Raw genomic sequence first — 17,583 nt, forward strand, 5'->3', positions numbered from 1 at the left:
GAAACACATTTGTACTCTGTAGCTTTCAATCCTGACCAGTCTTTATAGTCATTACTGTGTATGTTTCCTATTTTCTCTCTACTCTGTGCAGCACTTTGGCTCAAGCTGTTTTTAAATGTGCTGATAAATAAATGTAGATTTCTTTGAATAAAACAGTGGAGCCGAGCTTTGAGCTCAGTGTGTAACAGTGTGTGTGTGAGAGCCATGTAATGTCCATGTGTGCATGCTGACTGTGCTGCTCTGACCCCCCTCCTCCTTTCAGGGTGGAGCCTGCTGGAGTCCGATGGTTGAGACCAGGTCTGAGGAAGTGTAAGTGTGTTTTTAATGGGATTCATGAAAACAAAGCAGCACACATTCAACCATCTTCATCATGTCAGGAGCCATCATCAAAGTGTCAATCAATGAACAGATGATGGATCAATAACTGCAGCTGGATTGTGTTTGTTCTCTCCATCAGATTCCTGTCAACTCACAATCGACACAAACACAGTGAACACAAACCTCCAACTGTCTGACAACAACAGGAAGGTGACACGTGTGTGGGAGGTTCAGTCATATCCTGATCATCCAGACAGATTTGATGTTCGTCCTCAGCTGCTGTGTAGAAATGGTCTGACTGGTCGCTGTTACTGGGAGGTCGAGTGGAGAGGAGACGTTGATATATCAGTGAGTTACAGAAGCATCAGAAGGAAAGGAGGCAGAGACTGTGGGTTTGGATGCAATGATCAGTCCTGGAGTCTGATCTGCTCTGATGATGGTCCTCGTCATGTCAGGCACAATAACAGACTAACATCCATCTCCTCCTCCTCCTCCTCCTCCTCTGTCTCTAACAGAGCAGCAGTGTATGTGGACTGTCCTGCTGGCACTCTGTCCTTCTACAGAGTCTCCTCTGACACTCTGATCCACCTCCACACCTTCAACACCACATTCACTCAAACTCTTTATCCTGGGTTTGTGTTAGACTGGCCTCCTGGTTCCTCAGTGTCCCTGTGCTGAGTGGAGTGTAAAGAGTGTCTCCTGTTACAGAAACACTCTGACTGTTGAACAGATAGTTCAGTCTGTACATGTCTGTCTCTTTCACTCACAAACACGTTTTCAGATTCATGGATTCAATCAGTTGATGTTTGAAACTCTTCTAAATGATTCCTTGTAAACTTCTTCAGTCACAAACAAACAGGAAGTGATGTCACATGTGTTCCTGTCCACACAGCAGAATGAGTCTACTGCTGACAGTGATGTACAAACAGAGTGAGCATTTCTGAGGCCCAAAATAAACTGAGTAGTTCACTGAATGAACAATGGACTGTGAGCTCAGTTCCTTCATCATTAGTATGGATTATATATGTATATGTATTATATTAGTATCATATATATCAGGTGCTGCTGCTTTCAGTCATTGTGCAAATGTGCTGTTTGTAAGCTTGTAAAGCTGCAGTCAGCTGAGACTGAAGAAGTCACCTGATCAGTGAGCAAACGTTTCTGAAAACGTCCAGATGAACAGAATCAACCTTTTGGGATCAGCCAGCAATGCAGCATCATTGTTGTTCAGCTTCAGAGGTTTGCAGGAATGAACTGATGACCAGAAACAGCTGCAAAGTCCAAGAAAATACCAGCTGGAGTTCAGCTGCATTTGAAGAAGTCAAAGAAAAGTAAGGATGGCAAAGGGCGACGTTTTCTTCCAAAGAGCTGCAAACATGGTCGACGCCTCATTAGAAGAATCATCTGGACATTTGTGAGGAACTCTAACCAAGAAAGCAACGTCACACAGATCCAACAGACAGTTTCCATGACTGCAAGTGTTGAGTGGAAAAATGCTACATTGCATTATTGCATCCTCTCACCACAGGAGGCGCTGTTGGCACCACTGATTGCTGATCAGCTGTTCTCTGATGATCTGATTGATACTGTGAATAACGGGACTCACTGAACTCTGTGACACAGTGAAGATTACAGAGTTTAACGTCACCCTTTAAGACTGACCACAGAACCAAGTCCGCCAGAGCTTTTGTTATATTTTTACATGCTGTGGAGCCATTTGTGGGAGCATTTCAAGTTGCTATACATCAATACAACTGTTATAGCCCTAATTTTAATAATATGTATGCATTAAGTCCATAGTAACTACATAAACTGCAAAAAAAACCTCTGCTCATCCATCTCTGTGTGTATCAGGATACATTTGGTTCATAATACACAGAAAAATCAGAGTTATTACCTGTAATAAATGTGAAAGATTCCTGCAGTGATAACCAGGCAGGACTGAAACACATCCAAGCTGTCACCACGGTAACAGCAGCGTCCATCCACAGGTGAGGGGAGGAGCAAAAAGAGGGACTTTGACCATTTTATACTAAAAACACTCAACTAATGTTTCTAATATGAAACAAATAAGCCCACATTAATGTGAGCGTTTATTAAATAATAATAATGATGATTTCCTCCTGATCTCATTTCCACAGCAGAGAAAACTGTGGTGTATATTGAGGTGGAGGGTGTGGTCTGTGGCTCAGGTGTAGAGTGAGGGTGGGGTGCACCACAGCAGCATGCTGGGACTGCTGAGGGTGGAGGAGGGAGTGATGATGACATCAGAGCTGCAGCACAGAGACCAGTGAACACACAGTCTGTTCATCTTTGCATAGATACAATATACAGCACAATATTGAATGACAGACACGCTGTGGGAGCTTCCACAGATACACTGACGTCAGCATCCAGAGTCCTCCTGCTGCTCCCCCCTCAGAGCCCCGTGATCAGCACCAACACATTCAGTTAGATGACAGAGTCCAGCTGCAGCTAGAATCAGCTCCCCTCTGTGAACAACAGCACAGCGTCAGTGTTTCACACTCAGTGAAAGGAGGAAACAGCAGAAGAACACCATGTGTGCTACGTTTCCCAGGACACACTACAAACTGCACAAATACAGAGCAGCACGTGGAAGGACCTGGAGCTGCATTTACAGAGCTGCAGACAGCGTGATGTCCTGTATGGACAGGTGGAAGGAACCAAGTCCTCAGCTGGAACACTCGTGTTTGTCCACAGACAGGAAACACAGCAGGAAACTTCCTCACAGAAGTGCAGCTCATGGATAACACACTTCCTGTCAGTCAGAATGAGGCTGCAGCCAAACACAGAAAGGTGTTTTTGTCCAGATGAGCCCAGAGAAGAAACACGAGTGTTCACAGACATCAGAAGCTCAGAGAGGTGAAACATGAGGTTGGAGTCCTCGTCAGCATCCAGAAGAGCTGCTGTGAAACCCTGAGTACTCATGACAGACTCTGATGGCACAAACACATCATGATTCAAACAGAAAGACAAACATGGAGCTCCTGATCCTCCTGCATGAGAACAAGCTGACATGAGCGCTGTGTCTGAGAGTGTCTCCCTGTCACAGTGACAATAACACAGCTGCTGCTCACAGTCATTAAACTGACCTGAGGTCAGCTGTGCTCCTTACATATGAACCATGTGACCTCACATCAGTGCTGTGGATGACTGTAGTCATAGAAGAGTAGAGCTGTAGCAGGTGGTGTGAGGAGGAGGTGGTGTATTGTAGTTAGCGCAGTACTGAAACACTCCAGCAGAGGGCGCTGTTAAGTCCTTATTGTAACACAGTTACTGTGTGCAGTTAGACTTCATACATAATCTGCACTTATTTCCATCAGACATGCTGTCAGTAAATGATTGGTTTCTATTGATTCTACTTCCTGTTGACTCGTTTGATGACAGTGAAACAATCACAGCTGATTGTGTGATGATGTAAACTGTCACTGTTACATTCAGTGTGTGTGACATAATGTTAGTGCAGGCTGATAACAGCCTGGTTCTGTTAGAAACACATGAACGTGTCCATAGATCAGTGTGTGTTTAACATGAGAGCTTCAGCCCTGCTGATGTGTTAAATAAAGACATGCAGGAAAACTGATGAGACTCTGAAATAACTCTTTATATTTATAATGTAACTCTGCATCAAAAGAACAACAAAGGATCCCAGACAGCTTTCTGTGAACAAAGACCATTCTGATGTTTCTGTGTTTCTAACACTTTGACATTATTAGTAAACAGACTGCAGTGAGCAGCATTTATAAAGAGCTTCTATATAAAGATATGACAGCTGTTTGACAAGTTTATCACTCTGTGTTTGGACCTGATCAGTCCAGCTGTTTACTTGAAACATGTTCATTTACCTGTTCTGTTATATTCATGTTCTTGTCTCTGTTGAAAACACATTTTAATGTCCCTCAGATTTTTCTCCCAGATGAATAAATATAAAAATGACACAAACTGACTGCAGCTACTTTTTGTCCTTTCTGTCAAAAACCTTCATGTGACTCATGAGAGACACGTTTCAGCTGTTTGTGACAGATCAGAGGCCAACAAGTCATTTATAACACTTTCCATCATTGTTTAAAGTTCTCAGTGTTTCTGTGTTGCTGCGTATAGGATCTCCCAGCATCATCACTGTGCTGTCCAATCATTGTGTGCGAGGTTACCCTTATAGTGCGATGTGTGTTTGCACAAAGAGAAGCATGTGTGTCAAATATAAATAAGCACAGAACAGAAACAGCTGCTCGTTTCTTCTGTTTAGAGTCAAGTTAGTGTTTTGTGTCTTTGTTTGAGGCCTGATGTCGAGCAGAGGTGTGTGTAACTGCACTGCTCTGTTATATGTGTGAAGTGTGTGCTTCTCTTCAGCATCATCTTTGTCACTGCTGATTCCTTTGTGTCATCATGTGTTGAGAAGAGAGAACAGTTATAACGGAGGAGCAAAAGGAAGCCCTGAAATCTGCATCAACAAGGAAGTGTTGGCTCACCAGTGATCCCAGCAGAGCCACTGGTTTGGCTCCAGTTGTTCTAGATTCAATGATGTTGTTGCTACAGATACATGTCAGCATCTTTATTGAATTTAATATGAAGCAGAAATGGTGTCATTAGGAGAAGAAGAGGAGAACAAGTCCGGCGAGGAGGCAGCAGCTCTTAAAGATGAAACAGCAGCTCAGCCCTGAGCTCAGAGAGCTGCACATGAAAAAGCTCCTCAAGCAGATCCTGTCAGAGGTTTGTCATCAACAGGAGGAACTGTTCACATCATAGGATGAAGATGCTGTCAGCTGGATGAAGAAGGTTATTTAATGCAAACGTTCACACTGAAGTCAAATTGTTGTCGTGTTGAACAGATTCATGTACTGATCGTCTCCAGAATGTTAGAAGAGCTTCAATGAATCATTAGAAACAACTTACAGCTGCACAGCTGTGTCAAACACATCTGTGTGTCATTGTGGGATTGTTGTGTTTCTACATGTGACACACGTCTAAAACATGCACACAATCTGAACACAAACAGGGACTCATGTGTTCCCACAGCCAGATGCTGAGAGCCATTTCCTTGTAGTCCTGTGTCTACATACATGAACCATTAGATGTTATTGGAATGATTGTCAGCTCTGATAGTTTCATGTGTGTTTAGCTGGACGCTGTTTGATCCTCGACATGTTTAAAGGTGTCCAGTCCTGAGACACTGGGGCTGGAAACAGCTGTGATGTCATTGGACTGTCACACAGACAGAAGTGCATGAAGTGAGCAGCCGAGGAGCCGCTGATGTTTTGGATTCAACAGCATTTGAAAGGTCGACACAGACACATTTGCACACAGAAAGCTGAATCTGTCATATGCCACAGTGAACTCACTGTTCAGTGTTTTTCAGGAAGCTTCTTAACTGCCTCTGCTGCCAAACAAGCAGCTGATGTCCTTGAGAAGAAGCTGAAGAAGTCTTCAACAACAAATACAGGAAGTGGACTTTCAAATACTAGATTCACTTTAGACTCACAGAGAAATGACTCAACCAGCTGTGTTTGACTCTATGAAAGGTCAGTGTGTGTCTGCACACAGACTGTTGTGTTGGACTGTTATTCAGTTGTCTGCTGAATGTTTTCAAATGTCTGCATCTCAGCTGTGATGAGGCTGGGGGTCATGGGAGGCCACCGTAGCAGCCTCTTCAACATCATGACATCATCATAAATGCTGCTGGACTGTCTGATGGGCTGACGGTGAAAAAGCCGTCGGGAAGGAAACAGAAGACATTTCAGAGGCTGCAGCAGATTTCTTTGATTCGGGGCCTTTTTCAGCTTTATTGGACAGAGCAGTGAAGATAAGTGACAGCAAAGCAGAGAGAAAGGGGGCGTGGCCCGGGTCAAAGCCAGGCCAGCTGCTCTCCACCTCGTGGTCACCTGCTCATCCTAGTGAGCTCCACCAGCAGCCCTTTCACACACTTTACACTGTCAAACACTGTGTGTGGACCTCAGCTAACAACAGGCTACATTTAAGTCTGGACTACATGCTTTTATATTGTTTTTATTCCATCAGCAGCTCAACATCATGAGCAGCTTTGACATAAAGACATCAAACTCAAGCTGACTTTAAACTACTTTTAATACAGGGGCTCAAAAACAACAACATCTTTATTATATATCAGGACACAAAGTCATTTCATCTCAAAGGGAAACAGCTTTATTTGGAATAACCAGCACTATCAACTGGTTTGGGATCTCCACCAGTTTCATGTCTTTGCAGCTTCTCCAACAAAGTTCCTGTAAAATCAGCATGTTTGTCTTTATTGGTTTGATAGTGATTGATTATTCAGTCCCAATCTGCTGTCATCTAAAGAACAAAATGATGTTTCTATGAGTCACAAAGCTCCAGATGTTGTCGGCTTCACAAAGAAAACAAAGAACTTAAACACAAAGTGTTTGGAGCCAAAATGTTCCCAAGCTGCTCTTTTTGAAATGGCAGAGGTACAGTGGTGTCTAACAGCACACTGTGGAAGGCAAACATGTTATTGTTGGATGAAACTTCATGAATCCTTTGTAGATTTGAGCTGTTGGAGCCTTTCTTTTCTCTTCAGGTGTACAGATGCTGAGGAGGCAGGTGAAGCAGGTGGAGCTGTTGTGATGCTGGCAGAGGGTGTGTCTTAGTAACTCTGTGAGGCAGAACTGGATCCAACATTGTGGATGTGTTGATGTTGGAGCCATTAAGAGTCTCTGGCCACACTGTAGGATTTCCCTTTGATCCACTGTGGGGGCATTTTGGAGTCTGTCAGTGAAACTCTTCATGTTTGTGTTTGACTCCAGTTTATAGAAACAGAGAAATGTGTCATGCTTTTGTTCGGCCTCCACAAATACACACATTTGTTCATTGGTTGGACTTTTTGGAAGGAGACACATTGAAAACCATGTTAATAAGATCTTGTTGTTTCCTGTGGATCCGACACAGAGAGTGGACTTCAGACAGAAAGCGTGGAAGAGATTTTAGAGGCCGTGTGTGGCAACAGGAAGTTTCTGTGTGTTTGCTGATCTTACATGTGGAAAACAACACGTGATGTTTGTGAAGTTCTACAATGATCATTGTTCTCACAGCATTTTGAGTGGGAACAGTTCAAACTGGGAGTAGTGGGAGTTATTTACTGATTGAAACAAGCTGAATGTTTCTGTGACGATGAAGATCAGCAGCTCAGCTGATCAATGAACTGACATCTATCAGTCGTTTCATGAGATGAAGTCATCAGCAGACATTTGTTCTGACTGTGTGATGAATGTCAGAACGTCAGGGCTCTGCTTTAGTCACTGCTTGATGATCATTGGCTCATTGTTGAATCCAGGGGCCCAGTCTGACCTCTGACCTTTGCTGCAGGTCTTCTGTGTTATCTCCACTTTCATGTCTGATCTTCTACTTGTAGTCCTGTGTCTACATATACAGTGGCTTTCAAAAGTATTCGGCCCCCTTGAACTTTCCCACATTTTGTCACATTACAGCCACAAACATGAATCAATGTTATTGGACTTCCAGGTGAAAGACCAACACAAAGTGGTGCACACGTGAGAAGTGGAACGAAAATCATACATGATTCCAAACATTTTTTACAAATAAATAACTGCAAAGTGGGGTGTGCGTAATTATTCAGCCCCCTGAGTCAACACTTTGTAGAACCACCTTTTGCTGCAGTTCCAGCTGCCAGTCTTTTAGGGTCTGTCTCTGCCAGCTTTGCACATCTACAGACTGAAATCTTTGCCCATTCTTCTTTGCAAAACAGCTCCAGCTCAGTCAGATTAGATGGACAGCGTTTGTGAACAGCAGAAATTGAAATTGAAATTGCAGTGAAGTCAGCTAGAAACTTACAGTGATGTGGACATCATGCAAAGACTGCCAGACTCTGTAATACTGCAAATGATCAGTGACTCAGGTTAACACTAAACTTTAAACGGCACCTCTGTGTCTCTGTGTGCTGAACATCTAGGATTGAGTCAGGCTGCATCAGCTGAAGCTGTTATTTGTATATATCAGTATTTTTTTATTCAGGTGTGGGGAAAATACGTAAGACTGCAGTGAAGCGATGCACCAGATGAATCCCTGGCCAAAGGTATCGTACTCAAATCAGACTACTGATCCAGCCACATCAGCCTTTTGTGAGGTCTGTTTAAAGTAGACTAAAAGTGAACTGCAGGTTCCTGAGAGGTGGACTGTGAGCACAGAAACACATGTTCATACATACAGCTGCAGCAAACTTACATTAATTTTAAATAGATTTGTTACTCTGATGTCTGTCTCTGTGTTAGTCCTCTGACAGACTGGTGACCTGTCCAGGTGTGCTCTACCTATGACTACTGGGACAGGCTCTAGCCTCTGTAATAGAAATGTTCTGTTATTCTCATTTAAAGTGTTTAAGTGCTTATGCATATGCTTAGTTGTGACACTGTTACTGTTCAGTGAAAGTTGCTAAAACTAGATGAACTTACTTCAGCAGTTTGAGAAAACAACTCCCTTTACAGGTGCTGATAAGGCCAAGAGCACAAAACAGCACAACCATTGATGCGTTAGGTTTCATAGCGAGACACGTGAAGTGTGGTAGGATCAGTTTGTAACTTCCTCCCTCTTCCTTGGAAGGCGTAAAGGAGGAGGAGCACGACTTCTGTGGCAGCGCTGACATGACTGAACTGTGATGTTTGATGTGTGTTGGCGCAGTAATAAATAGCTTGATCACAGCTCTTTCTGTGTTGCAGACTTTATTTAAAAAATTCCACGAACCCCCCCCCCCCCCACTGTGAACCTGAATTGAATATTCAGAAGACATTTGTTTAAATAGTTCTACAAATCTGAGCTGTTGGTGTGTCCTTGGATTGTGTGGTAATAATATTAGAGCCTGCAATCTTTCTTACTGGATCTCTACTATGAGTCATGTTACCTGAGATTAGTTCTATGTTTACCTGTCAGCCTGGACGAATGTGCTGTGTGAAGAATGTAAATGACATCAGATCTGAACTGCTTACATCTAAGGAGCCTGTTCATATTTAATTGTAATATGAACCAATGATTTTCTGATTGATTGCTGATATATACAGTGGGGCAAAAAAGTATTTAGTCAGCCACCGATTGTCATCATTTTAGGTGGGGGAACTTGCACAGAGGTCAGTAATTTGCACCAGAGGTACACGTCAACTGTGAGAGACAGAATGTGAAAAAAAAAAAATCCATGGATTCACATGGTAGGATTTGTAAAGAATTTATTCGTAAATCAGGGTGGAAAATAAGTATTTGGTCAATAACAAAAATACAACTCAATACTTTGTAACATAACCTTTGTTGGCAATAACAGAGGTCAAACGTTTACTATAGGTCTTTACCAGGTTTGCACACACAGTAGCTGGTATTTTGGCCCATTCCTCCATGCAGATCTTCTCGAGAGCAGTGATGTTTTGGGGCTGTCGCCGAGCAACACGGACTTTCAACTCCCGCCACAGATTTTCTATGGGGTTGAGGTCTGGAGACTGGCTAGGCCACTCCAGGACTTTCAAATGCTTCTTACGGAGCCACTCCTTTGTTGCCCGGGCGGTTTGTTTTGGATCATTGTCATGTTGGAAGACCCAGCCGCGTTTCATCTTCAAAGTTCTCACTGATGGAAGGAGGTTTTGGCTCAAAATCTCACGATACATGGCCCCATTCATTCTGTCCTTAACACGGATCAGTCGTCCTGTCCCCTTGGCAGAAAAACAGCCCCATAGCATGATGTTTCCACCCCCATGCTTCACAGTAGGTATGGTGTTCTTGGGATGCAACTCAGTATTCTTCGTCCTCCAAACACGACGAGTTGAGTTTATACCAAAAAGTTCTACTTTGGTTTCATCTGACCACATGACATTCTCCCAATCCTCTGCTGTATCATCCATGTGCTCTCTGGCAAACTTCAGACGGGCCTGGACATGCACTGGCTTCAGCAGCGGAACACGTCTGGCACTGCGGGATTTGATTCCCTGCCGTTGTAGTGTGTTACTGATGGTGACCTTTGTTACTTTGGTCCCAGCTCTCTGCAGGTCATTCACCAGGTCCCCCCGTGTGGTTCTGGGATCTTTGCTCACCGTTCTCATGATCATTTTGACCCCACGGGATGAGATCTTGCGTGGAGCCCCAGATCGAGGGAGATTATCAGTGGTCTTGTATGTCTTCCATTTTCTGATGATTGCTCCCACAGTTGATTTTTTCACACCAAGCTGCTTGCCTATTGTAGATTCACTCTTCCCAGTCTGGTGCAGGTCTACAATACTTTTCCTGGTGTCCTTCGAGAGCTCTTTGGTCTTGGCCATGGCGGAGTTTGGAGTCTGACTGTTTGAGGTAGTGATGGCCCGCTTGAAGCTGATGCTCCGGAGCGTGTGTCGAAAAAAACAACACACTGGTTCAGAAGCACTGTGTCGAGGCTTGCTTCGTTTGGCAAAAGTCACGTGACCAGTGACGTCCGAAGCTTCATTACGCACGTAACTGCTTTGGTACCTGATTCAAACGGATATAAGGAAGTGAATCATCCACGGGATTCGTGGAGTGTGTTGATGGTGACAGAGAGCGAAGAGGTGATCATTCCACTGACAGATATGGAGCCAGCGAGGAAGAGAGGACGTTCTGGCGTGTGGGAATATTTTGAGTTGATTTTGCTCAATTTATTTTATCTGCCGAAGTGAAAAACCTGAAATGTCCAAAATCATGTTTTCATAATGTAAATATCATTACAGCATATGACTTCAGGAACACTTCCATGTGAATTAAAGCTAATGAAGACTACAAAAATGTATTTGACACTATACGTACATTACATTGCTACACAGTTTAGAAAATCATTTTGTTTATTGTTTTTAGGTGATAGTCTGCAGGACCCAGGAATACCTGCATATCTACCAGCTTGCAGTGTAGTTCCTGCACTCCACAGCCTCTTCTGTTCCATGCAAGTGGATTTTCTCCAGGGCAGGAGAAACTTTCTAAGAAAAGAAACAGACTCAGCCAGCGCACAGTAACACTAATCCTCTTTTTAAATGTAAATAACAAAAGGGCTACCTGACATAGATCATGTTTTTACTTTGCAAGTTCTTGATTAGGGGTGGGTTTTGATTATCGCCTTTCTGATTACAATCCATGCTAAATTGAATAAAGTGATATTGATTCATTAAAATCCTGTGTCGATTTGTAAATTAACGTTATTATGCCTGAAACGCCAGCATCTCAGGTTAAACCTCACAACATGTCGTCAAACACCATGCAGCTAAAACAGTAACTGGGAGCAGGTTTACGGATTCTGCATACAAACGTGAACACAGAGCGCGGACCCGACACATCAGAATCAGATTTTGGTGCGTCGTCGGGTCCGCGCTGTGTTTGCCTCTTTTTTTTCCGCTGGCTTCTGCAGCTGCAGGTTTCATAACTCTCTGTTTACATCTCTAATTAAGTCTCACATGTGTCAGCTTTCTTTTAATAGATACGAAATTATGGATATATACTGTTAAATGATCAGAATTGTAATATTTCTGACTGAGGCAAAACTTTCCAGATTCCAATCAAATCGGATCCTGTATCGAATCAAAATGATTCTACAAATCAGTGACGATGCAGCCGTACTCAGCTTCCTAAGCATTTTCCCTTTCCAGTTCACAATCAATCCCACCCCTAGGTCAAAAATATGTATAGGACAATTGGCCTCATCTAATATTTTGTATGAACCTGTCCAGCTGTCCAGTGATTAAACGACAAGTAGATGGAGGCAGGACTCCACAGCAGGGGCATACTCCATAATGTGCTGTGCATTCTCATATGTATATTATATATATTGCTCACTTATTGTATTTACCAACATCAAGGAGTTATGAGCAAAGAAAGGCCACACCATAGTGCATGTTTAAATAGGGAAAGTTTATTGATCAAAATGTATTACGCAGATACGCATTACATTTTTTTCAGCCCCCCAATCGAGAAAACAAAACCAATTACATGTTCAAAGCAACGGAACGGTGGCCCAATATCAGAGAGAACTCCACTCTTGAGTGAGCAGCGATGATTGAGCAGTCCGTTTTATTTTGCAGATTCAAGCTGCTCTTCAAAGTTTTCACCACCAGATGTCACCGGAGAGGACTGTGTTGAAAAGCTTCGAGTAATGAACCGTTTTTCAATACAAGCTTCAGTGCTTCGGAAAGCTTCATTTGGCCATCACTAGTTTGAGGCTGTGGACAGGTGTCTTTTATACAGATGATGAGTTCAAACAGGTGCCATTCATACAGGTAACGAGTGGGGGACAGAAAAGCTTCTTAGAGAAGACGTTACAGGTCTGTGAGAGCCAGAGATTTTCCTTGTTTGAGGTGACCAAATACTTATTTTCCACCCTGATTTACGAATAAATTCTTTACAAATCCTACCATGTGGATTCATGGATTTTTTTTCCACATTCTGTCTCTCACAGTTGAAGTGTACCTCTGGTGCAAATTACTGACCTCTGTCATCATTTTAAGTGGGGGAACTTGCACAATCGGTGGCTGACTAAATACTTTTTTGCCCCACTGTATGTATGTATATATATATATATATATATATATATATATATATATATATAATTTTTTTTTTTTTTTTTTTTTTTTTAACATACAGTTTTTTGTTGCCTTATGGTTCCAAGCGCTGTCACCAATCTTTGCATTTTGTTATTATCTCATGACACTTGTTTAATCAGCTACCATCTCTCCTGTGAACTTTTTAATGTCTACAGTCTCAGACCAACACAGCCCTGCCCTTCCCATATTAGATTCTTGATGAATGTGTGTTGTTGTTATTCAGCCTGGTTCAATGTGCCCCTTTTTAACTTTGAGCACCCGCCCCTTTAAACCTCTCTGCACAGCCCTGCACTGAACTCACTATCTTCTCCCTCTAACAGCCTCCACATGTTCTCACTGTAATTTCCCCTCATGAATGAATTTATGCTGCACTAATGTGAATGTTTGCAGGGAAATCAAACGCATTTCACACGCAGTACTCGAGCTGACTTACCTTTGTTTGAATGACGACTTGTACGCGCTGACTCCACAGATAAGGTACGAAAATATATCAGGCTACGTCTTCAGGTTTTCTACTCCACGGCCGTATTTCATACGGGTCCACATTTCCACTGCACGCTATTTTCTGCAAGTACCGCCGCTTCGCCTCTGGACGCAATCGGTCTCTATACAGTCCGTTCTCTTTTGAGCTGCTTTTAAGCATCTTGTAATCGTCGTTCCAACACAGTGTGTTTGTTTTGATTCGTAGACCTCGAAAATGGTGCCGCGCTCCCACAATGCATTGCGGCGTGACGTCAACTCCAAAGCCCTATAGAACATGTTCCTTTTCATTGTCAAAATTATCAGGAATAAAGAAGAAAACTGATTCAAAACCTGTGGAACCTGCCAAAAAACAAGTTTTACTGCAAAGGATTTCTAGATGTGAAGGTTTTGTGGCTTTTTTCAGTTTCTAAAACAAACTCATTTGTACAGAAGGATATGAGGATGTATATGTCCGGTGGTGGGTTTTTTTCTTCTTGATTTAATGTATTCATTTATCTCTTCACTTAATCTTTCTTTATGTTTTTTTTTTTTTGATTTGGCATGAGCGATTTCCGGTCCTCACTCCAAGCCAGTTGGTGGCGGTAATGCACCACATGTTCTATCACAGCTGCGTCCGAGAGGACAGGAAACGTCTGTGTGCGTCTGCAAACCAGGTAACTACACTCAGCTGAGCCTCTCTGCTAGTCGTTATTAGTTGGAGGGTTTTGCGTCACTTTCTCTCGGCTTGATAAAGGGCTGTATAGAAATCTCTGGTACGTAACACGTAACGTCATTTTTAGGGAGCGTCGCAGAGAAGTGAGGCTGTTTCTTTGTTTTTGTCGAGTTTTGATTGAAGACATGTTTCCAGTCCGTTTTTTACTCGTTTGTTTTTTCATTAATAACTTTACATTATCACAGAGAACAAGAAGGCGCTTTGTTTGTCACATTCACCTTATGTCTGTGAAGGTTCTCAGTCATCCAGGTCATCGTAGTCAAAGGAGCTTGCAAAGAAAAGCGTCTGGACTTCTTTAAGTTACTTGAAGACGTTTCACCTCTCATCCGAGAAGCTTCTTCAGTTCTAAGGTCAAATGGTGGAGAGTCCCAGATATAAGCCTAGTGGGAGTTTCCCCCCACAGAGGGACAAAAGGACCCCCTGATGATCCTCTAATCACCTGAGCCAAGGTGTGAAACTGGGTGTGGGCCCCAATCAGCCAGTTTCGGGTGAGTTCATTGTGAAACCTGGCCCCACCTTATCATGCGAATTCCTGAGGTCAGATGGCCCAGGATGTGAGTGGGCGTTAAGGCGTCTGGGAAGGGATCTCAAAACTGGATTATAGATGGCAGAGAGTTGGTGTCGTAAACCCCGCCTCTGTTCAAAGATGGTCGCTCACAGTGGACATAGATGGCTTCTTTCACTCCTCTTTCAAACCATCTGTCCTCTCTGTCCAAAATGTGAACATTAGCATCCTCGAAAGAGTGTCCTTTATCCTTAAGATGCAGATGGACTGCTGAGTCTTGTCCTGTGGAGGTGGCTCTTCTATGTTGGGCCATGTGCTTGTGAAGTGGCAGCCACTTGGCAGCCACAGTGATAAATGGCTGAGATGGCTGCAGCTGTACGTGTGAGGTACCTACATGTTTCAAGATGAATTTGCAGAGATGTCATGTTTGGTGCTTACAGACATCACACTGCATTTTGTGATTTCGTAGCTATTGTTGTGATATTTCGGAGCTTCCCATGATCACCGTGACAGTCATTCATTTTAACATAACCTTTCTATTCCTTTCAGGGATCCTCATTTTTTTGGTGAGGAAGATCAGCAGCTGTGTCGACAGGCAACAGGTAACGGCATGCTTTTCTGTTAGTACTGTAGACCTTGGTCTGGTGCTCTTTTTTAGTTTAACACAGTATTTTCATTTGCCGAAGTGTAAAAAGCTTGTTCCAGGAGAAACAAACTTTAGTGAGTTCTGCAAAATGATTCCCACCATTGCACACTCTGTCAGCCTCCAGTGTGCCCTTTTTTTGTCCTTTAACTGAAGAAAGTCGGTAGTCAGAACATATGAGATAAGTGAGATCCTCATTTTGCCTGCTTATTTCAAGATACAACATTTTCACAAACTGCTGTAGGATAACCTTGCTATTTGTCTTTTCCAACACTTCTACATTCATCCATATTTCCTTGTCTGCTTCTTTCCAGGTGAAAAGTACCTGAAATGGGTGAAAGATTTTGTTTCCAAAAACAAAAGCATGTGCGTTCACCTGAAGAAGCCAAGTGGTGCTGACCTGTGGATAGAAGAGCTTGAGAACACCAAATACAACGGGGATGATGATGAAGTTAACGCCTGGGGAAAATTCTACCTTCCCGAGATTGTAAAAATGCAGGTTATTGGTGTGGTAAAGGGCACCTCATGTCCATGTGACGAGCTTGTGCTGATGACGCGTGAGGACAAAAAGCTGTACGGCTATGACGGAGAGGAGCTGCATCTGGTGGCTTCCAGTTTCCTGGAACTATGTGACAAAACGATAGAGTATCCAGCATCCAAGCGCTACTACAATGGAGAGGCCTTCAAAGATATGGTGAGAAGTTAGACTGCTAAGAATAAGACTGGGGATGCCTAGTGTTAGAGATCAATCACCTGAGCTTTTCTTTGTATTGTTGTGTGTTCTGTTTAGACTGAGGAGGACTGGAAAAAAGTTAAGATGAGTGATGTGGGGAGGAAACTGCAGGAAGAACATAAAAAGCTGGTAAATGAAACCCAGTCAGCGTTCGTCAGCCTAATATCATAGGTGGGTATTGGAGCTGAGTATCATCACTGATTTCTAGAACCTGTTCAATTCCAATTCACAAGGTCCCAATTAGATTCCATTTAATTCTTACTCAGAGAGTCAGAAACATTATAATTCTGATCATTTATCAGTACTGACACTTGTGAAACTTCATCAGAGGTGTGAGCATCACAGCAGATGCTTTTGTGTCAAAGTAACTGAGGATAAAACACAAAACCATGAAGCAGATTTTCCTGGCCTAGCTTTTTACAGTAGATAACCTTAAAAATATTATTCTGCAGTAGAACAAAAGCAGACGAGAACCACGACTCAACAAATGTACATTGGCTGATGCTGCTGAAGTGATTCAGAGGTTTTAATAAGAGGTTTTAATAGAGACACAGCAGAGCATTTTGCAGTTTCACTTAATTTGAAAAAAATAAATAAAATTTGGTATTGAACAGCAGAAATGAGGCTGTCTTGTCGGAAGTCATTAAAAAAAATGGCTGTAAACAACGGTAGACTGCTTCATAACAAGCAAGCGAATAATGCCAAAAACAGAGATTTGAGATGGGAAACGGTGTTCTTAAAGTACACTGAGAGAGGCAGAGAGCTGTGCTGTGTTGTTTTTCTGTGTGTGTTTTAATGGTGGTGGAAGCAAACCAGCAAAAGTAAGAGGGAATTCATGACAATGTTTATGTCAAGCGAAATGTGTCTTCTTTTGCTGCTGGTTTGGTTAGAGAGAGACAAAACGTGCAGCTTCAGGATCTGAGCAGCTTTCAGCACCAACGGCATCACAGCTCAGACTTGGATTCAGGATTAAGCCCTTTATGTTTGACTGTAGTGATTGTAGCTCTGTCCTTGTTATTAATCGCTTTAGTCAAACACAGCTATTGTTTGCTGGGATGTGTATATCCTTGACAGTTTGTATCTCAGAGTTATCAAAGACACTGTGGATAATCATCAAGAGATTGTTGTCCTCTTAATAATGACCTATTTGATTGTTTGTTTTTTCTTCTTCTTACAGATTCTGGTATTTGGCCAAAAGAGAGCTTCACAATTCTTGGCTTCACCTGTGGTAGAAAAATGACTAAAGTTATGCAACACTCTCTAAAATTAAAGCTATGCAACGCTTTAACATGAATGGCGAAGGAGTGCATCTCTTTCACTGTCTCTTCCTGTCCTCTTCTCAGTCTTTGTTGTGGCACCTCTGCTATGTGTTATAGAAAGCACTTGGAATCATGTTCAATACAAAAACACCAAACTCGTGGGATTGCCCTAGCAAGCAGTTGGTAAAAACTAATTAAAACTGATATATATCAGCTTCACTTTCTAGCTGCAAAAGCACGTTTCTGCAAAAGCATGCAGTTTCCTGTCAGCACTTTTTGGCACAGAGTGTACTCAGAGTTAGGCCTTTCTTATATAAAGCAATTTAATCAGCATATAAACATTTAAGAT

The 17,583-nt window shown here is 42.6% G+C and overlaps 2 protein-coding genes across 4 annotated transcripts in view; both read left to right on the plus strand.

The window, feature by feature from the left end:
- The window catches only part of LOC146679706 (uncharacterized), a 26,314-nt gene extending 24,940 nt beyond the window's left edge, over window positions 1-1,374 (plus strand). Inside the window, exons 12-13 of the mRNA XM_085450165.1 lie at window positions 263-309; window positions 458-1,374. Coding sequence (XP_085306291.1) covers window positions 263-309; window positions 458-996 — 586 coding nt within the window. The 3' untranslated portion in view covers window positions 997-1,374. The remainder of the gene's footprint in view (window positions 1-262; window positions 310-457) is intronic.
- LOC146679702 (protein NLRC3-like) overlaps window positions 1-17,583 on the plus strand; it is a 230,715-nt gene that overhangs the window by 156,479 nt on the left and 56,653 nt on the right. The gene's annotated exons all lie outside the window — the stretch shown is intronic.

The sequence above is a fragment of the Copadichromis virginalis genome, unplaced genomic scaffold (genome assembly GCF_057382275.1).
Source record: "Copadichromis virginalis isolate Kocher_CV1m ecotype Utaka unplaced genomic scaffold, C_Virginalis_male_GT1.1 unmapped_scaffold_1, whole genome shotgun sequence".
NCBI lineage: Eukaryota > Metazoa > Chordata > Actinopteri > Cichliformes > Cichlidae > Copadichromis > Copadichromis virginalis.